Source organism: Agelaius tricolor, unplaced genomic scaffold, assembly GCF_023055355.1.
Source record: "Agelaius tricolor isolate 1412-34295 unplaced genomic scaffold, bAgeTri1.0.p SCAF_11, whole genome shotgun sequence".
Classification (NCBI taxonomy): domain Eukaryota; kingdom Metazoa; phylum Chordata; class Aves; order Passeriformes; family Icteridae; genus Agelaius; species Agelaius tricolor.
In genome coordinates, this window is record NW_027269271.1 from 4,374,133 (window position 1) to 4,396,414 (window position 22,282).

Consider the following 22,282-nt stretch of genomic DNA (forward strand, 5'->3'; position numbering starts at 1 on the left):
ATTTGATACATGGAAAAAACAATTACCAACCTTTATGTGAAGAATTACAAGTCAAGAAAGTTTAAGTAGAATAATAGTTAGTTTGTCATAGGGTGAAAAATAGATTTTTGAGGTTTTTAGAATGGGGGCTTGGGGTCCCAAGAGGAGGAATTTGGGTGTGCCCTGTCCTTCTTCCTTCTTCTTCCTAGCCTCCATCTTCTGGGTGATGTTGGCATTTTTAGATTGGTTTAGAGTAGAAGCTCACTGTTTAACATAGGTGGTAGGTATTGGGAAGTTATTGTAAATAGTGTACAAGTAGTTTTTAGCATAAAAGATAACACTGCCCCAAGGATGGGCAGTGTGCCTCAACCCAACCTGCCAGACAGACCTCGGTGGGTTGGAGAAAGAATTTCATAGATAAGAAACAATAAACAACGTTGACAACAATAATAGAAGGGTTTTGACTCCTTCGACTGCTGGGCTGGGAAAAGAGAACTTTCTAACACATCTCAGGGTCGCTCTGACCAGCAGAGATTCCGAGAAGTGACCCATGCTCATCTCCTCCCTGGCCACGGCGACACCTCCAAAGCGCTGCTGTCCATTGCTGCCGCCACCCTGAGCTGGTGGGGTTGGGATGGAGGGGGTCTCCTCTGTTCTTGTGTCTGTCCTCACTGTTTGGGGGGCTGCAGCTGACAGGGGACCCCGTGCTGGCTCCCCAGGTGCATTGAGGACTACAAGCTGGGTGCGGATGGGCGCTCGTGCCAGCTGATCTCGGAGTCGTGCCCCGAGGCCGGGGACTGCGGCGAGCCCCGCGAGCTGCCCATGAACCAGACCCTCTTTGGGGAGCTCTTCTACGGCTACAACAACCACACCAGGGAGGTGGCACCGGGCCAGGTGCTCAAAGGGACCTTCAGGTGAGTTGCAGACCCCAGCAGGGTCAGACCTCAGCATCTTCTCCAAGAGGAAGGCGTGGAAGGCGCCTGGGGCTGGACCTTGGCAGGCTGCCTGTCCGTCCATGGCTGGCTTTGCTTTGCAGAAGATGGAGGGGCTGGTGGGGAGGGTGGGTCTGACACTTTCCATCAAGAGTAGACATCTTTTTAATCTGTTCCTGAAGGAAAGGAGAAATGCCAGGTGGATTTTTGGGGTGGGTCACTTGTTGGCAGTCATTTCTGCTGTCCTCCAGCCTTGTTCTTCTCTCTGCAATTACCTTCCAGGCAGAACAACTTTGCCCGGGGCCTGGAGCAGCAGCTGCCCGATGGGCTGGTGGTGGCCACAGTGCCCTTGGAGAACCAGTGCCAAGAGGAGCTCTCTGACCCCACTCCTGACCCTGAGTTCCTCACTGGTGAGTGAGTCCAGCTGCATCCATGTCTCTCCCACTGAGGCAGCTGCCAGCATGTCCAGCTCACACCCTAACCACCCACAGGATATATCTACTGGGGGATAGATCTACTCTGGCTTTAGCTGCACACAAAGGAACCAGCAGCTGAGAGCTGGTTCCTTTTTCCAGTAAGAGGAAGGCATTAAAAATTAAGGAAAGGCAAAGGTTGTAAATTAATTGTGGAGTAATTGTGGAGTGTAAAAGCTCAAGCATCCATTACATCCATTAACTATTTGGGGCATTTGCAAAAGGATAAAAGGATTTTTCTTTTTTTTTTTTTTTTTTTTTTTTTTTTGAAGACCAAAAAGGTTTTCCAACTACCTTTGATTTCTTTGCTGATACAGTGAAGCATTCAAAATCCAGCACCATCAAACTAAAATGTTTTGGTTTGTCATACCAGAGCATCATGGGCAATGAGTGATAGGTTATCATGGGTTCCTAGACAGCCTTCAAGGATTTGCCTTTTTTTCAGGTTGCCAGTACCCATAAGTAGCCTTCATTTCCTTGGTGTTTGGTGTTTGTTGCTGTTTATCACTCAGGATTCCATTTCTTCATGGTGGAAAAAGCCATTTTTTATTCACATAACTCCTTTTTATACAGTTTTACAGACCTTGTGTGGGATTCCAGTTGGTCAGTAGCTTTCTTGTCAATTACTTTATTGGTTTGTAACAGGCTGTTATTCTGTATTGATTGGTCACTCAAACTCTTGGTGTCTATGTGCAGGGACAGTTGTTTGTTAAAGACAGTTTTCATTTTTCTATCTAATGGTGCAAAAACAGTTAATGCAGGTGCAAGTAATTTTTTAACCCAGGAATAGTTTTGTTATGTTAACAAATTTCTCACAACAGGATTATTTTCACATGGGAGCTTGCAAAGTGCTAGCTTGACAGGCCAGCCACTGATTCCAGGAGAGCAGGTTGGAATTTATGAAGCTTTCTCTATGATTTTTCTACCTTACTGCAGCACTGTTGGCTGAAATGGCCCTGACATCGAGGAGCTGCTAAGCACAGGATGTGGCTACTAAGATGTTTTTGTCTCATAGGAGACTTTGTGCATTCCCTTTGTCTGGCAGAGCTCCCAGGAGGATTTGGGGGAGCCCCCATGGACTGTACCCAGGGTCTGGGGGATGCTGGCTGCCCTGACAGGGTGCATGGCAGTGAAGGTGCAGGCAGGTTCAGCAGGGAGGAGGGTGCTGGTGGGTCTTGGGGGGCTGAGCCTCCCCAGGAGAGTTGGATGGGTGGGTCACTCCTGCTTCCCTGGGGATGCTCAATCCTGCCTGGAGGTGCTGAAGGACACCTGCCTCCCAGTGGGGCTCTCCTGCCTGTGACATGGTTACATGGATGTAAGGAAGGCACTGCCACCACAGCCTCAGCATCACAGCGGTGTCAGTGGGACTGGGATTTCACTGGCAATTTCGCTGGGGAGGTAAAAGCCAGTAAATGATGCTATTCATTTCCCACTCTCTGCTGGCTTTGTGGCTGATTTAAAAGGAAAAAAAAAGAAGAGGAAAAAAAGGAAAAGAAGTAAAATATTCTCTGCTTGTCAGAAGCCTGGATATTGCTGTGAATACACGAGAGGCAGAGCTGCTGAGTAAGGAAGGGCTGTTTTTGCATAAACACTTTGCAGGGAAGAGCAAGGCTTTGAAGCTGTCGGCAGCAGCCAGCACTGAAGAGAGAGGTGCTGGAAGGCAAAGGATCTTATCCTGCTTATACTCTGTCTTCAGGCCTTGTTACAGAGGGGGGGATGCCCACTGTTATCCTCCTGAACTCCTGCTGGGTGCCTGTTGGCAGCAGAGTTTGCTGTGACGTGCTGGCTGTGCAGCACTGGAGCCGAGAGGGGAGAGGTGGCCTGTGCCAGCATCCTGCTGTGGCACTCTGGGGATGCTCTGGCCACCAAATTCAGAGCCATGAGCACCCTCCAGTTCCCTTGCTGGGGCTTTGTGTGAGGCTCTGTGGCCTCTCTGTCCCTCTGCTCATAGAAGCTGAGCTGCCTTGTGCCTTGGGCAGGAGTAAGTGGCCGCCCAGCCCAGGTCTCCATGAATTCCTGGCTTCTGCAACTCACAGCTGAACGGCTGAAGAACGGGATGTCTTTGAAGGAGAAGGACAAACTCTGGGTCCTCTCCAGCCCCAGCATTGCCATAATGTCCTGAGAGAACATTACATCAATAGGAAGTGATTTCCCCGTCCATCTGCTGCCCACTCAGCTCAGTCCCAGCTGAGGGGGACCCAGAGCCTCCTCATCGCCCTTGGGCACATGTGGCATGAAGGTGACCCATTCCCAGGCCTGCTAACAGCTCATTAAATAGCACAGCTCTCATTAGTGACATAATTAGCACACCTGGGCGTGCCTTGGGAGTGGGCACTGGGAAGGAAGCAGGAGGGGGTGCAGGAGGAGGCTCATTATCTTCCAGCGCAGAGCAAAATGAAACAAGCCTACATGCTTTCCTTCAAAGCCATCATTTTAATTGCTGGGGACCACCTGGCCCTCAGCTCTGAAAGCCTCCCTAGGGGCATGTGGTGTGTACAGAACCCTCCTTGCTGACTTCTTCCCACCTCGCTGGCGGTGTTGCCCAAGGCACGAAGGGCTGCAGCCACCCCCATGGTGAGGTACTGCTCAGCAGTGGCACTGAGTCCCTGTGTCCTTTCTCTGGCAGGGATGGTGAACTTCAGTGAGGTGTCTGGGTACCCCCTCCTGCAGCACTGGAAGGTGCAGTCTGTCATGTACCATGTCCGGCTCAACCAGATGACCATCTCCCAATGTAAGTGTGCAGGGACACGGGGAATTAGGGGAGAGAAGATGGCAACAGGTGACACAGCCTGCTGCTGGCAGGTGATTGTTGGAACCCAGGGAATTCCTCTGGCTGCTCTGGAGGACTTGAGACCCTGCCCAGGGGGCTCAGAGACCTTGGCACAGAGCCCAAGACCCCTGTGCCTTTGATTTTGACCCATGGAGCAAATTACCAACCTTTATATGAAGAATTACAAGTCAAGAGAGTTTAAGTAGAATAATAGTTAGTTTGTCACAGGGTGAAAAATAGATTTTTAGGATTTTAGAATGGGGGCTTGGGGTCCCAAGATGAAGGAATTTGGGCATGCCTTGTCCTTTTTCCTTCTTCTTCCTAGCCTCCATCTTCTGGGTGATGGTGGCACTTTTGGATTGGTTTAAGGCAGAAACTCACTGTCTAACATAGGCGATAGGTACTATCACCTATGATAGTTATGGTAAATAATGTGCACATAGTTTTTAGTATAAAAGATAACACTGCCCCAAGGATGGGCAGTGTGCCTCAGCCCAACCTGCCAGGCAGATCTCAGTGGGTCGGAGAAAGAATGTTATAGATAAGAGATAACAACCTTGAGAATGAGAACAGAAGAATCCTGATCTTTGGCTGCCAGGCCGGGACAACGTATCTCAGAGTGACTCTGACCAGCAGAGATTCTGAGAGGTGATGGGCTCAAAGGCTGGCTGTCCACTGCAAGCCTGTAGGGGGGTAGCGAGGGCTGGGTGGGCTCTGGGCACTGAGCATCTCCTCCATCTATCTCCCTGCCAGCCTTCAGCAATGCACTCCACTCTCTGGATGGAGCCACCTCCCGTGGAGATTTTGTGGCACTGCTGGACCAGTTTGGCAACCACTACATCCAAGAGGCAGTGTATGGCTTTGAGGAGTCCTGCTCCATCTGGTATCCCAACAGGCAGGTCCAGCGGCAGCTCTGGCTGGAGTATGAGGACATCAGCAAAGGTAGGAGCTTATCCTTGGGAAGGGTACTCATACCATCCCCTGGGAGTGGCAAGTGAGGTTTGCTTTTGGCATTTTGGAAGGTGCCCAGCCTGTGTCAGGACCAGTCATTGCCTCGCACCCTGCTCTCACACCCTTTGAAGCCAGCCAAAGGATTCCCATGGATTGCAGCAGGCCAGGCCAAAAAGAAAGATCAACACCCACAGCCCCAGGGAAAGACAAGTGCACCAATCCCACCGAGCCACCCTGCCTCATTCTGGACTTAACTGTTGTCTTTAATCTTATTCTTTCCTTCCTTTTGTCTCTGCCATATCTACTCTCTTCCACCTGCATCCTGCAGCCAGACTTTTCTCCCTCCAGAGTGTTTCCTTCTCCTGGGGAGAATGCTTTTAATGCCAGGGAACCAGTTAGGAGCTGGGAGGTTCCTCATGGTGCACAGGGCCTCTGGCACTGCTGCATCCCCTCCAGTGCCCTGTCTGCAGTAAACAGTGATGGATGCCCTGTGGAAGAGGTCCTGCCCACTTTGAATGGCAGCTTCACAAAAGCTGAGGCAGCCTAACCCCTGCCTGCTGCCATCTGTCCTCAGGTCTGTGCAACTTGTCTAGTGGAGGGTGTCCCTGCCCATGGCAGGAGGCTGGAACAAGATGGTCTTTATTGTCCCTCCCATTCCCAACTATTCTGTGATTCTGTGATTCTGTGATCTCCTGTGCTGGCCTCAGCAAAGCTGCCTGTAGGTATTTTCCTGCCTATGCTGGAGATGGTGGGTTGCAGCATCCAGGCTTGGGCAGCAAACAAGAGCCAGCCCCCTAGCCTGGGCATGGGGGATGCTGAGCAGAGCTGCTGCCTTTTAGATGACCTTGGTTTGCTGCTGCTGCCCAGGAATTCCCAGGTGCAGGCAGTGTGAGCTTGGAGCTCCCAGGCGCCACAATGGGCACATCATTTCCATCATGAGGCTTCATAATTCTCAGTATTGGCACCAGCCTGTGGTGCTGCTCTTGCTATGTCCCAGCCACAGAGACACTTATTATCTCCCCAGGGCTCCTGTGTGGGAAGGGCTTCTTTCAAAGCCTGAGTCTGCATCCTGTGGGCTTAGGTCTCCTGGAGCCTGGACTTCTTCACAAACCCACCTGGGGAAGCACAGGCACGGTGCTGTTTGGCTGAGGGCTGTCTCCAGATGTAGCACCTCCTGATTGCAAGCTCTTCTTTTTTTCTCCTGCAATTTCCTCCTCTTTGATTTTCGTGCTTAGAGGCTTTTCAGGGCTGGCAGCCTTTTTCCACCCACAGTATCACATTTAGGTTTCACTCTGGCACCTGCCACTTTCCTTCCTTTGCTTTTTGTTTGCAAACGTCAGGGGCTGGATATCGATTGAGAAATTGCAAGAGACAAATCATTCCCTGGCTCCTCTGCTTTTCCTCAGTGCCTGCTAAGCTGCAATTCACAGCCAGCCTAAAGTGATCCATCTCCAGCTTCCTGGGGGAGCAGAGCAACACTTTTCTATCCCAGGTTTTGTTTTAACAGCCTTGTTTTCTTTCAGGAATCTCAAGGATGGGCTAGTGCTGGCCCATTTCTCCACAAATCCTTGCTATAGGGAGATTTTCCTATTGAATCATGGATGTGGTCCATGGTGGCTCCCCACATACCAGGTCACCACTAATGATGGCCTGAGCCTGCCCTGGGGGTGAGGTTTTGCCTGGGTCATCCTTCAGCTTCCTCCAACCCCACCAACCATCTTCAACGGTCCCTCTAGGCCCCTCTTTCTTCTGTATCAATCCAGGGACATCCTTTGGCAGGGATTTCGTGTGAAAAGCACTGTGTCCCTTCATGGCAAGGCTCGCCATGGCAGGGTGATGCTGTCCAGGGCACAGCAGTGATGGGCAGATTTCACCTTTTTGACTTCTGTGCAAGGACTGCTCCTCTTGTGCCAAAATATTTCCTGCTCTGTAGGGCCAGGAGGGCTTTTGCAGGAGAGTGGTCTGGCAGGGGTTTTGTTGGGGAATCAGTGTGATGTGAAGGTGCCCAGGCAGGTTCTCCAGGAGCCTCCAGCCACATGAAGGGGGCTCCCTCTCGTGGGGAGCTGCTGTAAGGCTGGACTGTCCCAGTCCAGCTGTAGGGATGGGGCTGGGGAAACTGAGGCACAGGGAGACCAGAGGACCTGCAATCACAGAGGCCAGGGTGGGCTTTTTAGTCCTGATTCCTCCTCTAAAGATCCCTACACATCTTAATCCTTAATCCTAATCCCTACAGAGCAAAGGGATGCAGGGGGCTCTTTGGAAGCCCTGCCTCTCTCCTGGGTGGAAGGCAGAGCTCTGGCCCCTCATATTCCCCTACCAATGGCTTGGAGCCCACTCTGGTGTCGCTTTTCCCCCCTTCTGCAGGCAACTCACCCTCGGATGAGTCAGAGGAGCGGGAACGGGACCCCAAGGTGCTGACGTTCCCCGAGTACATCGCCAGCCTCTCGGAGTCGGGCACCAAGCGCGTGGCGGCCGGCGTGCGCATGGAGTGCCAGAGCCGCGGGCGCTGCCCCTCCTCCTGCCCGCTCTGCCACGTCTCCTCCAGCCCCGAGGTGCCAGCTGAGCCCATCCTGCTGGAGGTCACCAAGGCAGCCCCCCTCTACGAGCTGGTCACCAACAACCAGACCCAGCGGGTGAGGACAGGAGCGGGGCAGGACAGCGCTGTGGCTGGCTTTGGAGGCAGCTTGCCCAGAGAGCATCGTGTCCAGCCGTGGCAGCCCTTGCCCCTTGGCCAGCCCTGCTCTCCAGGGTGGATGGGCTGTGCTGAACCCACCAGGGGACAGATGAACACAAGTGGTGGTGGGATGGGAGTGTTGGGGAAGATGAAACAGGAGAGCCTTATAAATATGATTGCCTGGCAAAAGATTTTGAGAATATGGAAACTGTAAGCGAGCTTGAAATGAAAGCAAGCTTTCAGATACCTCAGTTACTGAACAACGAGTAAACAATGGCATGGCCAACTGAAGGTGATCCCCTTTTGATGGAACAGTACCCTCTGCCTGAAGACAAGTCCAAAGGTCAGAGCAGACCCTACAGCTTGGCAGAAAGGGTCCAAAGTGTAGTTTTTAGAGTTTAAAATGTAACACAGTATGGTAATGTAATGATTCTTATAGGTTGTATGTAAATGCTATAAGATTTGTATATTGTACTAAATTAGTAAGAATCAGAATATTCAAGACAGAAGAAAATTTATTGTATTGTAACAAAAACTTCGCTCTCTTACCCCTTTTATTCTCTTATGCTTTTGCTCTCTTACGCTTTTGCTCTCTTACCCTTTTAAGCTCTTACCCTCTCATCCTCTCTACCCCTCTCTTCTCTGGGGCCTGCTCTGAGCTGTGCCTGGCAGCTCCCAGCAGGGCCCTGCACCCAGGGAGCTCACCTGCCCGGTGCTCAACCCCTTCTCCTGTCTCCCAGCTGCTGCAGGAGGCCACCATGAGCTTGCTGTGGTGCTCAGGCAGCGGGGATGTCATCGAGGACTGGTGCCGCTGTGACTCCAGTGCCTTCGGGGCCGACGGGCTGCCCACCTGTGCTCCTCTCCCACACCCCATGTAGGTGCCCAGCCTGGCTTTGTGGTGTGTGGGTCTGTGAAGAGGTGGTGATGGCCAGCAGTGTGGTGGCAGGAGGTGGTGGGGCTGTGTGCCTTCGTGGGGCAGGTTTGCAAACTGATGGGTGACCTGGGAATTGAGAGTGCAGAGTTGCAGTTCTTTTCTGAGTTCAGCTGAGGACTGTGGGGCTGGTTGTGGATCCATCCTGGTAAAGCAACCCTAAGGAATGAGTCCTTTGGACCAACATGCCCAGAACCTGGAGGGGAAAGGGAGGGGGAGTAATTTCTCTCCTGAGTTTGCTGTCTCCTGTGAGTTAATGGCTTTGAATCCCTTTTGTTGTGAGAAAGTAATGCAAAAACTGTCCCCCAGCCTGCGTCTCTCCACTGTACATGAGCCCAGCAGCACACTGGTGGTACTGGAGTGGGGCCACTCAGAGCCCCCCATTGGGGTGCAGATTGTGGACTACCTCCTCCGTCAAGAGAAGGTCACTGACAGAATGGACCACTCCAAGGTGGAGACAGGTGAGTGGGGACTCCCCTGGTTCTCCAGGGAGAGTGGGATGGACGTGTTAGAAGAGAGCCTGTCTGTCTTTGCAAGGGGATGCTGCAACAAATCAAATATCCTGGGGAAGAGAGAGCAGCCCTTCTCCTGCCCACCATGCTGCAGAAAGGGGCAGCTCCATACCACAGGGATGAGCTTTTCTGGAAAAGCAGTGGGTCCAACTTTACACCAAGTTCATGCCTTAGCCTTGTTCCCCCTTGGCAGCAGGCAGTGTGGCAGCAGGCACAGGCTCTCCACAGCCCCTGTGCCATCACCAGTGGCACATCCTCCCCTCTCTCCCTAGAGACAGTGCTGAGCTTTGTGGATGACATCATCTCTGGTGCCAAGTCCCCCTGTGCCATGCCAGCCCAAGTGCCTGACAGACTCTCCTCCACCATCTCCCTCATCATCCGCTGCCTGGAGCCCGACACCACCTACATGTGAGTGCCCTGTGCCAGGCCTGTGGCAGTGCTGACATCCTGGTACTGTTTGGTGCTGCCTGTATTTCCGTGTGGAGCCCAGAGCTTTGTTTTTCCCCTTCCCATCCAGGTTCACGCTCTGGGGAGTTGACAACACAGGAAGGCGTTCCAGGTCAAGTGATGTGACGGTCAAGACACCGTGCCCTGTGGTAGATGATGTGAAAGCTCAAGGTGAGATGGAGGGAGCTGCTTGGGACAAGAGGGAGTTCCCCCTTCCAGCATGTTCCTGTACATGTCTCATGTCCTGGCTGTAACCTCTCCCTCACCCATAGTGGCCCAGGAGCTGCCACATGGTGTGCAGGGCTGAGATGGGGGCTGCAGGAGACACACGTCCTCTCTGAAAACAAAAGGGAATAAATGGTGTTTCACTATCACTACCTGATGGCATCACCCATTAATTTTCTTAATTAGACCAAACTGTGGGAAGCTAACCTGGACTGAGCCCAGGTAATGCCATCTAGTCTGTTGGAACCTTGTCCTGATGTGATGTAAATCACATAATATAACAAAATAACTCAGTGGACAAATCTTGGTTCTGGTCCTGGCTTCCCCAGAACTGAGCTTTAGCTGTGGTGGGCTTTATTCATGCCTTTCCTTGCACTCCCCTGAACACCCCCTGTCCTTGTGCCCAGAAATAGCAGACAAGATCTACAACCTCTTCAATGGCTACACGAGCGGCAAGGAGCAGCAGACAGCCTACAACACCCTGCTGGACCTGGGCTCCCCCAGCCTCCACCGAGTCCTCTACCACTACAACCAGCACTACGAGAGCTTTGGGGAGTTCACCTGGCGCTGTGAGGATGAGCTGGGGCCCAGGTAGGCTTGGGAGCTGAGCTGGCTAAGCAGGCAGGCCTGCCCTCCAGCAGGCTTGTCCCTCAGGGATTCTGGTCACCAGGAAGGTATCTCTTCAGCAAATCTTAGGATATGATGATGGATGATAGACCTCAGAGTGTCACAGTGGGGTTTCTGTTTTGCTGGATGCTGTGCATGTGCAAGGACCACTAACATAGGACAAGGTGGAAAGTGGTTGACTGTTGTCAACCCAACCCTGCTGTCCATCCCATCAGCCCTGTCCTGTCTCTGGAGTCTGGCCCAACATGTTCATGCTGTGCAGAGTGGCAAAGGGGTGGGATTCTCTTTTTCCCTTCATAGCTGATGCCACAGGCAAAAAGGCAGAAGATCTTGGAAAAATAACACGCCTACAAGGGATGGAGATTGGATTTTGCTTTCTACCTTTTCCTGAGCTTTGGCTTGAGCTGAATGTACCTCTGTGTGCTGAACCCTGTCAGCTTGTGGTCCCCAGCAAGCAGAGGACTGATTTTAGGTCTAAATTGTGCATTTCCTCACTTTTGATCCACATCTGTGGTTGTGTGTGGGTGACATGAGTGTTTTTGGTGCCCAGGCAGTGCTGAGCTGCCACAGCAGGTTTTGGAGGAGGTTCCTGTCTAAAATAGTCTCTTTGTGCCTGAGTAAGCACCATGTCTTCTCTTCAGGCTTCTCCAGGTTGCTGAAGCCCCTCCAGCTGCCTGAGAATGTCCCAGGCTTGTAGAAATAGCCAGATGTTCCCTTCTCCCCCTGTCCTTCAACATCTGCTTTAGTCTGCGTGGTTTCCCAGTAATGTGGATATTTCCAGTCAGTTCAGCAGGCTGGGCTGAGAGCTTGCGTGTGCTGCAGTGGTGTTTCATAGCATCTGGCCTCCAAACAACCAGAGCTGTGACCTCATCTGGGAATCAGGGGTGCTTTCAAATGTACATCAACAAGAGCTCCTACTCTGTGGAATTCATGGCCTCTGCCTTACACCGTGCCCCACCCCTCCTCTTGCCGGTCTCACCACTGTCTTCCAGCCCTGCTTCTCCAGGTGATCACTTGTGTACTTCTAGCAGAGGATAGGAGATTCTCCATGTACATTCTGTGTCCTCCAAACCTCTGCTAGGCAGTCAGAGAGACTCAGCTTGTGCCTTCTTGTACTTAGTGCATTGCACTTGTGTCCTGGCACAGCTTTGGTGGGAAACTCTCAGGAGGCCCTCCATGCCCTGGAGTGGAGGTGGGGTCTCCTCTCTTCTCCCTTGTCCTATTTATGTCCTAAGAAATGTGAACTCTTTGAGGCACAACCTCAAAGCTCAGTAGCAGCATTGCAGCACATGGAGCCTTTTTAGGGCAGAGGCTCCCAGCAGCTCCTCTGCCCAGGGGTGCCTCATTCCCCCGACACTCAGTGGGATCAGCAGGCTTGGACTTCAGTCTCACCTTTGTCTTGATCCCAGCTGTGGTGATGCCGCTCCATCTCCATTTCCAGATGTGAAATCCAGCCCCAGTTTGCACAGACCATCTGACATCTGTTGTGGTGATTTGCATGAGGAACACATAAAATTCCTTACGTGACAGACTGGAGTTGTCACGGAGCTGCTGCCATCACCGAGGCTGAGTGCTGCCACTGCTGCTCCCTGCCCCAGTGAGCACCAGCCAGGACACGGCGTGGAAGCTGCTTCCTCGAGCCCCATGAGGCAGAGGCATTGCCACGGAGCAGCCAGAAATGCCACTGAATTACCCAAATGATACCATTTTCTGTGTGAATCTACGAGCCAGAGGGTTAATGCAGCCTCTGGAAACGCTGGAGCGCTCGGGGTAGGATGACGCAAGTCGCTGATGAAGTGTTTGCAGCTCGCGCTCCTTGGAAAGAGGCACTGAGGCAGCTGCAGCGGGCTCTGGTGATGACAAATCTTGGAAAGCAGACCTCCTGTTTGATCGTCTGCGAGGGCGAAGCACCCAGACTGGTGGTGACAGGACAAATCACTTGCAGATGACATTATTTAGCCAGCAGACAGTGTTTGTTTGACTGTTGCTGATGCTCCTTTGAAGTCGGGGATGCGGACCCACGCGACTGACTCTACCATGTCCCTCCTCCTCCACACGTCCAGGGCACCTCCTACTCTGCTCATTTGTGGCACACTCAGCTCCCTTCTTGGCAGTGCTGGCTGCTGGACTGAAGAAGCAGAACTTGTTGTGAGTGCACAGATAACTTGTCTGAGGCTGCGAAGGCAAATCGCTCCCTCACGGTCCAAGAAGGGCTGCAGAGAGTCCTGGTCTTTGTATAAGGAAAGGAAATGGAGAAAAAAGCAAGCAGTAAGTGGAAGTTGGATTTGATGCAAAGCCTAGTGAAGTCTGGTGGTGCCTATGGGCTTTGAGCCAAAATCTGTGGGATAATATCAGGCATTCCTGTGAGGGTACCTGGAGGAGGAGAGGCACTCGTGGCATCTTGCTTGGGTGTCACATGCAGAGACCAAGACAAGTGAGAGCTTGGCTGTTTTCTCATGGCTGGCCAGCCTGGGTGGCTGTCTCCAGAGCCAAAACCATTTAAACCAACTTTTCCTCTCTGGCATGCCCTGGACATGAGCTCTGGGGTGGCACTTGTCATGTGGCTGCAGAGCTGGACAACCTTTCAGTGGCTCCAGACTGGGCCCTTGGAGCTGCAGTCACATCCAAGGTTTTCTCTCCAGGAAAGCCAAGATTGGCTCTGACTGGACTTAGGGTAAATTAATTCCTCTTCAAGCAGCTCTCCCATGGTGTGCCTGGCCTGGAGGGAGGTGTGGAGAGGCAGTGGATGTTCCTTCATGGTTGGTACACATATCCTGGAGCTGTCACACCAGCCCAAGGTGCTTATCCTAAGTAAGAATGTCCAGTAAGAATGTGATTTTTTTCCTTCAGAATCATGATTTGTGACTGCTGCCTGTTCTGGGCTGAGCAGATGCTGAGTTAAAGCTAGTGAGGGGCTGTATCTTCTTTTCCTCGACTATTCTAACCCAGCAACTGACCTTGGAGCTGGGTAGGAAACTTATCCCAGCTCATCAGACACTGAAACTTTGGTCTGGGTTTCCAGGCACATGAGATACCTTCAAGATGCTTTATTTGAATCCATTGCCTCCACAGTGGCCACATTCCCTGGAGATCACCCAAAGTGTGAGACAAATTTAAAATGAACACAATGTGTTTTATCTGTACAAACTGATTTTCTTGATAAAAACATTAGCAGCGCAATTTTATGAGGACGAATTTGAAAAGAAGAGAACACAGCTTAGATCATGTTTGGCCATGATCCTCTGTGCTCTTCCAATATCTCAGCCAATACAAGAGGCTGGTGATTTAGCACTTCCTCACTACCAGGACAAGCCTGCACGGAGGCTATGATGCCCTGGGTGTGCTGGATGTCTCTTGCAGAAGATGGATTGATCCTGGACCTGCTCTGCCTCTGTCACCTGACCTTCTCTCAAGGCTTCCTTGGCTGGGTTGTGGCTCTTTACAAGCTGCTGCTGCAGTGACTTGCCTTTCCTCGTCTTGTTCTCCACAACTGGAAGATACAAAGTGCACATGCAAAGAACCAGGAGATCTGCCACATCCCCAGCTCTCTCAGAGCTTTTTGGATGGGTTTGATGTGTGCTCCAATGTATCCCTTCTGGTTTGCACGGTGTCCTGTAGGACACATTTCCTAAGCTGTTCCTAAATATTGTGAGTCATGTAGCAGGAATGTCATTCACTGTACTTATGTCTTGTATGGATCATAATTCTTATCTCACCTTCAGCCTTCCATACAGACCCTCACAAGCCAGACAAGACATTCTGGTTTGGATTTTTTTTTTCTTAAATCTCCCTCCTCCTCAGTGGTATCCTGGCTTGCTGCTTGCAATACTGTGTGCATTTCTGGCAGTGGAGAAGTTGAGGATGCCCCATTCCTGGAAATGTTCAAGGCCAGGTTGGGACTTGGAGCACCCTGGTCAAGTGGAAGATGTCCCTGCCATGGGACAGGGGAGTGGAACAAAATGATCTTTAAGGTCTCTTCCAACCAAACCATTCTGTGATTCTGTGATTCCTACACCAAGCCATGAATGGCCAGCATAGCTCCTGAATATGCAGCACATACACTTAATGGAGAGGATACACATGGTGACACTGTTCTGGGCTGGCCATATATGTCATGCCTGACACGATTTAGCTTTTATCCCCACTGCCTACACTGCTATTGGCTCTGTTTCCCATCCTGTTATATTTGGGGTCCAGTAGCTGCAACAGTGACTGGTGGTGCCACTTGAGTCCTTGGTGATGTCCATGCAAAGGGTGCTGGGGGTTTCACAGCTACACCTGTGACTGTCTCCATAATAAACTCTCAGCAAACCTGGCCTTGTTGTGTGAGTGCTACAGGGTGGAAGAAGAAGAGGGGACAGGACAGTGAGGTGTGTGTCTCAAGACCAGTGCAGCAGGTGCAGCACTGCCATGGAGACCTGGGCATCTCTGCACTGGGTAGGGGCTGTTCTCACATGGATTTGACTTGCAGTGCTGCCTTGGGAATGGTGTGTCCCCACAGCCCCGCCATCCCTCCTTGTCCTGGCAGCTCCTCACAGCTGCTCTTGCATTATCTCTTCTCCCTTCAGGAGCTCCCGTGGTGTCCTTAACTGTCTTTACTTTTCTCTCCTCATACATTCCTCCCGCCCTCCCCGCCATCCTCTCCGTGGTGTCTCCATCACCCCTGCCACCCCTCGCTGTCCATCGCCCCCCTGGCATCTCCCCTCGCCCCCCCTCGCTGCAGGAAGGCTGGCCTCATCCTCTCGCAGCTGGGGGACCTCAGCAGCTGGTGCAATGGCCTCCTGCAGGAGCCCAAGATCAGCCTGCAGCGCTCCTCCCTCAAGTACCTGGCCTGCCGCTACAGCGAGATCAAGCCCTATGGGCTCGACTGGTCGGAGCTCAGCCGCGACCTCAGGAAGACGTGCGAGGAGCAGACGCTGAGTGTCCTGTACAATGACTATGGTGACAAGGACTACTGAGGCTTCTGGGCACCTGCTCTCAGGCTGGCCTTCCCATGGGCGTTTCTGAGGGTTTCACACATGGACCCATGGAGGGGGAGGGTGTCGCTGATGTTTCTGGAGGCGAGGATTTGGACTGGGGCGCAAAACCGGCTGCTCTGTGCAGGACTGACTCAGTATTAGTTTCTTCTTCAACTTGGCCAAAAGCCTTTCTAGTTAGAAGTCTTGTGGGACCCAGTTTTCTTGGTTTTGTTTTATTCATTTTGCCAAGAGGTTCCTCAGCATTGGTGGAGAAGGCAGGCTGGGAGGGCACAGCCCTCTTCTCCTGCCCCATCCCTGCCTTGGCTGTGGGGACTGTCTCCAAAGATGGGCCACACCAGTCGTGGGAGAAAAGTGGTGACACAGCCAGGATGGGAGAGCAGGTGATGCAGGCAAAAATGGAGGCAGGGCATGCAGGTCAAGTTGAGATGCTTATGGTTATGGCTGAGCTAATCAGCCACTGGGAGGCCAGCAGGGTTGGGATGGGGTTTTTTGCAGTTGTAAATCATGAGGTCTGGGTGAGACCTGAGAGAACAATGGTGCTGTTGGTGGGCAGAGCTGGTGTGGTGTCATCAGATGGGGCGAAGAGGCAGGGGCATTGTGACCCCATCTCCTCAGGTTCTTCTGCCATGGCCAAAACCCACATGTGCTCCAAGATACAGAGTCCTCCAGAACAAAAGCAGCTTGGCCTCAGGGCCAGTAGTCAGCTGGACATTGTGAGCTTTCTTCTTGAGGGACCACATTCCCTGGAAGTCAACCTTAAAATCCTTTCTATTATTTTTTTTTCCCCACGATAATAAAAACTTAGGAGCAACATCAAGCTGCTGCTGAGGAGAACTCAGCTAGGAGAGGAGCAGCCAGATGACACAGACAAGATGTTCTGCACCAGACACTTGCAGCTGTGGGATAGCCCAGGCTCTGTGTGGTGAGGGGAGAGGGATGCAAGGTACCCCAATGCTGTGGTGCAGGATGGTGCTGAAGGTTCTGGTCCCAGAGAGGGCATGGAGGACAGGCTTCTGGGGGTGTTGCTTGCCTATGTTCAGGGCTCACATCTGCCTCTTCCTCTGGTAACTTTTTTTTTAAAGCTAGAGAGCTGGGGTTGTACTGGGACACTGGGTTTGGTTCCGAGTAAACAATTCTCCAAATCCCTGTCCCTGCTGATGATGTTGGAGGCAGAAAACAGGTTCCTTTTAGCTTCAGCTTCCTGCCTGATTTGCAGAGGAGGCACCTCTGGACTTGCCAGCTGTGCACCTTTGATCTAGACAAGACCAGAGCCCTACAGTGGGATTTTTACGATGCCTCCAGAGAGAAATTTCCTTTTCATTTTTTTCAGTCTTGGCAGGAACAGTCTTCAGCCTGTCTCATATGATTTTCTGCCTCATTCCTCCTCCTACCTGCCAAGGACATGGCTTGAATATTTGTGTGGTGCTGAGAGGGAGGCGGCTGCGCTCTGCACCCCGTCACTGCCGACAGCGCTGCAGCACCGGATTCTCTCAACAGCAGCTCAGTGTCTTCCTGCAGCACCACACTGTGCTTTGCTCTCTCCTTCTCATGGGCAGACATCTCTCCAGGGGCAGCTGGCCTGGACTGGGGAGCTGCTGGGAGGAGCCACCATCAGTCAGTATGACCTGGGCATCCCTGTGTCACTGCTGTACTGTGTGTCTGGCAGGGGTGATCAGACAAACGTTTGCTCTGTGCAAGAAGGAAGTCTCCTGGATCCTTTTGGCTTTTTCTTATGTGTTTGTCCTTATATTTTGATGTGCCTGATGCTGCCAAGGGCTTAGGGCTCAGAGTGAGACCAGTGCCACCTCCATGCACAGGTATAGATGGGCAGGTGATCTGTACTGAGTCATCACTCCTTTTCCTTTTAGCGAGACTCGTGGCCAAGACACTTCTGTTTATCCTTTTGCTTATCCCAGCAGATGCTGAGACAACTTTTAACTTCCAGCCAGGCAGCCATCCAGCCATGGGCAAAGGGCACCTCTGCTCAACGCCTCGAAGGGACGTTTGAAGGAAGGCTGCTCTGGCCCAGACACCAGTTGGTTTCTCGCCAAGTAATACCGTGTACATGGCCTTTATGTGAAATGCAGACTGTTTTCCTTTGGGTAGCAGACTCCTCTCTTTTATTGCTTACTAGGTGCAGCAGCAAGGACAGGAGCAGTGCTGTCTGCCAGCCTCTCGCTGTGACACTGCCAGGAAAACCCTGCACACCCCATGCATTCACACCTGCCTAGGTTACTTTTTCATCTGGCCCCAAGATTTACACCGAGGCTCTGCAGATATTTCTGTTCTGCTTCTGTGCTGACACTTCAAAGCTCTTGCATGGGCAACCAAAGCCCTGCAGCATCATCAGCCAGCTGTGCTGGGCTCTGCTCCCCGGGTCCTGGCTTCTCCAGGGGCTGGGCTTTGGAGAGTGAGGGGGAAGCCAGCTCTCCTTTGGGGTCCTTTGGGAGCACCCTTGCACAGCTGGATGTGGCTCAGCACCCTCACCCTGTGACAGACTGTGCAGGCTGCTGGCAGGGCTGTGCTCTGCTGATTTGCTTGCCCTGGTGCCCCTGCAGCTGCTGTGCTGGCAGGGCCTGGCAGCCTGGCACGTCTGTGGGGCCATTTTCACAGTGACCCTGGCTTTGTGAGGCTTCCTTCTTGGTATCCTCACTCTAGCTTTGCAAGTCAGAACCTTGCCCAAGCTTGGATTTTCTTGTCCAAGTCTCTCAGCTACCACACGAGTCCCTCTCAGACTCCACCATGGGGTACCAGACCAGTCCACCATGGGGGCTGTCCCTTGGCTGCAGACCTGGCCTTGGTGAGATGTGCTGTGTGGGGCTTGCTCACCCAAAATAAGCATGCCCTGGTCTAGTGGAAGGTGTCCCTGTCCACGGCAGCAGGGTTGGTACCCAATGCTCATTAAGGTCCCCTCCAACCTAACCCATTCTGTGTCTCTGAGATTCCCTGCAGGGCTGACACCACCCACATCTGCTGCAGGCTCCTACTGTTGGGCCTGCACAATATTTTCTCTCTTGGACTCCTGATTCTTCCCAAGCTGCCAACAACAGGAGAACTGTTTTCCAACCATTTCTGCAACCTCCTTCACCCCCCCTGCCCTTTCTTTTTGTTTTATTTCTGAATTAATGAGCAATCATTCACCTGAGATGAACCTCTGGGTCGTTAACTTTTCTTTGCTGCGTCCGTACCCCTGTAATAGCATTACTACCTTTTCCTTGTCGTGGAGTTATTTAACATATAAAGACAGTTTGGTCCTTTTCTTTACAAAGATGGCTACAATTCATGTTCCTTGATGTTCTATTAAACCTCTAATGTGACGTTTTACTACTGTAGATTGAAAGTAGGGTGCTTTAGGGTGAGATAGCCATGTGGCAAGAAATACAAAACCCTTCTGGATTACTTAAAAAAAAAAAAGAATTTAAAAAAAAGGTTTTAAACAACAGCAACAAAAATCATTGTACCACTATGTAAAACTCCAGATGATAATTTAACTGACTATTAAAAGGAGCTGTTAGTAATCCCTGGCTCTGGCAAACTAGAGTGTTTGTTTATAGTTTTGGTCCAGTTGATGTCATCTTTGGTTGCAGATGAAACACTCTCAGCCTTTGAACTTGGGTGAGTCTTCACACAAGTTTAGCATTAGCCTGTCTGTCCACTGGGTTAGCCAAGTCCCAAACCACTCAGCACACACAGATGGAGCCATGTCCTGAGCCCTGTCCTGCCCACCTGCTCTGCTGGATGTGGGAAGGTAAAGATGTCTCCAGTCATCCCTTTCTTTGGGGAAAAACTGCATTTACACGTCCTCAGCAAGGGTCTCTCAGCCCTTCATTTGCAAACCTCCACAGAGGCTGGGAACTTGGAAGCAGAGTCCAAAAAAGCCATTTTTTCTGTCTATAAGGTGATTTGCCCACCTTTTAGCCATTCTTTTAGTATATTAGGTAGATGAGATGGTGCTGTCTGGTGATTAACCACCCCTGGACAATGTCCTGGTCCATCTGGCAGACTTTTGACAGAGGACTAGCAGCAACATGAGTATTAATGTCCCACAAAGAATGTGAAAAGCAGTGCCTGGACAGAGGTGAGATCTGCAGAAGATGCCAAAAGCCACTTACAGTGCTGTGTTGTGTCTAATGGTCAGGCCATCAGGACTTACAAGGGCAGGTCCCTTGGCCAAGCCCAGTGTGCATTGCCACCTGCCCTGCCAGATGGGTGGAAGACCCAGGGACAGCCTGGGCAGACAGACAGGCAGACAGGCAGGACACTTGGAAGGACACAGGAGGGGGATTTAGGGACTATAGCACACAAATCCATAGGAAACCAGACTTCATCAAGTCTCATGGAACAACTTGATTTTTTTTTTTTTCTTTTCCCAGTGCTAAATTGCAGGAAAATAAGCTAAAAATACTCCCAATACTTTCCTTCTGCTATTTTCCATGCAGTTAACCACCATCTCATTGCACAATAAGCTGTGGCTATATAGTGAGATGGAGGAGGAGGAGGAGGAGGAGGAGGAGGAAGAGAAGACGGTCTGTGTGGCAGCAGGGTGTGCAGCTGCAAGCCTAAACTGCTGTGTCAATATCTCAGCACAAAATCTTCTCAGGGGTCATCTGGCTTGCAATCCACGGGGGTTTGGAGAAAGGCACCCCAAAAAAGGGTGAAGTGGACTGCAAGGGGTGCATCAGCAGCACATTGGTAGGTTTTTAGGAAGGGTTTGGTAATGTGTGTGTGTGTTTTGGAAGGGCTGCTGTTGGCTCCTCTCCAGAGTGTGTGATTTGGGGAGCTTTGCCCTAGAGAGGACATTTGATGTCACCAGGAGATGCTGTTCCTCCTCTGGGACTGAGTCCCTGTGCAAAGACCAGACATGATGAAAAGACTGATGAGGAGCATCAGAGATGGCTGGAGGAAGAAGAGTGGGGTTTGAACACAGGGCAAGGGCTTTTTGGTGCTTCTCAGACCATAGGTACAAAATTTACCTGGTCACTGAAGAAAACGATGAAAAAAAAAAATCCAAACAAATCTAAAGCAACTTTATTGTCTTGGGGTTTAATTTTCTTGCCAGGATACCACATGGTCCTCTGGCTCTAGTGTGGGCCACCTTCTGCTCCCCATCGCCAGGGATGTGAACATACACACACACACACACACATTTCCCCTCATTTTAAGTGGCTTAATTACAAAAAGTGGCCAGTTTGTAGCATAACCAGGAGAAGACCTTCTGCCAAAGTGTTCTTGCAGCTGGTGACACAGCAAAAGGCTGCCTGGGTAGCAGCCTTGAATTAGGAGGTGGCATTGGAGCTAAGTGTCCCCTCACACCCCAAAACCCAAAGGAAATCTCCAGTTGGGCTGTGACTGTTCTGGGAGAGTCTCTGATTTGGGAAGAGAGGAATATGTCAGACCAAACCACCTCCCTGGCCCCCTTTGGGGTGAATCAAAGAGGCAGGACAGATGGAGGATGAGAAGATTATTTATTTTTCATAGATTTTTATAAAAAATAATTATCAAATACAAAAAAATAAAAATAGCAGCAGCCTCCATTGTGAATAAAACCCTAAAGGGGACAAAAACCGCTCAGTGTCGCTATAGAAGAACAATATTTCAGTATGTAGAAGCTGTCTGGTCATAAGAAGCACAAATGTCTACCAGCCAAGCCAGCACTTCCTGTCCCAACCCCCCAGTTCCCCTGTCCGTGGGGCACGGTCCCTTCCCTGCACACACAGGTGAGCAGAGGAAAAAAACAGGATTTTCATGCCAAAAGGATACAAATTTGGTATATAAACACATAGGCATCCAGGTAATGCTGAGACCAGGCAGGGAAGGGTTTGTCATGGCAAGATGCTGGGACTTGAAATTCTGCTTCTGGGTGTGATGTTCATGCCATGTCCCCACTGCCCCCACCTGTGGGGGCTGCCAGAACCCCACTTCTGCTGTGTTGGAATTCCTGGACTCCTCTTCCCTGCACTGGTGGAGCAGGACAGGCTGCCCAAGCTGCACATCCTGGGAGGGCAGCTATTATTTGAATTTCCTTGGGTTGCTTGAGGGTTGTTTTTTAAGTGAAAAGTGGGTATCTGACAAGATATTGCTGCTATCTGCCCAAGTGACAGTGAATTCTGGGGCACTGTCCCTTGTGCACAATGAGAACAAAAATGTCGGTGTCCCAAGAGGAGATTGGGCTCATTGTCCCCCACCTCCCCTCAAATCTCTGCCTAGGCCAGGTGGATGGGGACACCTGGGGTCAGAAAAGGGCTTGGAGAAGGACAAGGCATCTCCTGCCTGGATGCTGGTAGGATGTCCAAGCACCTCTGCCCCTACTCAGGTCCTCCAGTAAAACACAAGCATAGGAAATTCCTGCAAAATAGGATGGGGTAGAGCTAGTGGAAGCTCTGTTTTCAACGATGCCTTGAAAATTCCTGGTCTCTCCACACCGTGTCACCCTCTCTCCACCACTCCTTCATCAGACAAACTGGCTGGAAGCCTGTATCCAACAGCACAGGCCATGCAGGCAGGACACAGCCTGGAGTCCTTTGGTCCCAGCCTGCAGCTCACCCGGGGACACTGCCATCAGTTCCTAGTCTGCGGTCCCTTCTCTGCTCTCCTCTCCTCTTTCTATCCCTTTTCTCTGCCTCTTTACAGCACAAAACCATCAGTGATAATCCCAGCTGGAGCCAGGCACCTTCCCTATTGCTGCCTTTATGTGGCTGGGTCCAAGCTGAGCTTCTGGGAGTCAATTATGGGGGGCAGAGTTTCTTGCTGGGCTTCTTTGAGGCCAGAATTGAATCTGCAGA

The 22,282-nt window shown here is 51.4% G+C and overlaps 1 protein-coding gene across 4 annotated transcripts in view; it reads left to right on the forward strand.

The window, feature by feature from the left end:
- Positions 1-22,282, forward strand: part of ASTN1 (astrotactin 1) — a 74,795-nt gene that overhangs the window by 44,810 nt on the left and 7,703 nt on the right. For 2 of the 4 annotated variants that reach the window (XM_071435901.1, XM_071435902.1), the window contains exons 13-23: positions 699-893; positions 1,194-1,321; positions 4,011-4,115; positions 4,908-5,096; positions 7,470-7,738; positions 8,520-8,653; positions 9,020-9,171; positions 9,495-9,630; positions 9,740-9,840; positions 10,302-10,485; positions 15,245-19,018. In XM_071435901.1, coding sequence (XP_071292002.1) covers positions 699-893; positions 1,194-1,321; positions 4,011-4,115; positions 4,908-5,096; positions 7,470-7,738; positions 8,520-8,653; positions 9,020-9,171; positions 9,495-9,630; positions 9,740-9,840; positions 10,302-10,485; positions 15,245-15,479 — 1,828 coding nt within the window. In that variant the 3' untranslated portion in view covers positions 15,480-19,018. Of the gene's footprint in view, positions 1-698; positions 894-1,193; positions 1,322-4,010; positions 4,116-4,907; positions 5,097-7,469; positions 7,739-8,519; positions 8,654-9,019; positions 9,172-9,494; positions 9,631-9,739; positions 9,841-10,301; positions 10,486-15,244; positions 19,019-22,282 lie in introns of those variants that run through there. The other 2 variants (XM_071435903.1, XM_071435904.1) reach the window with 1 other exon arrangement.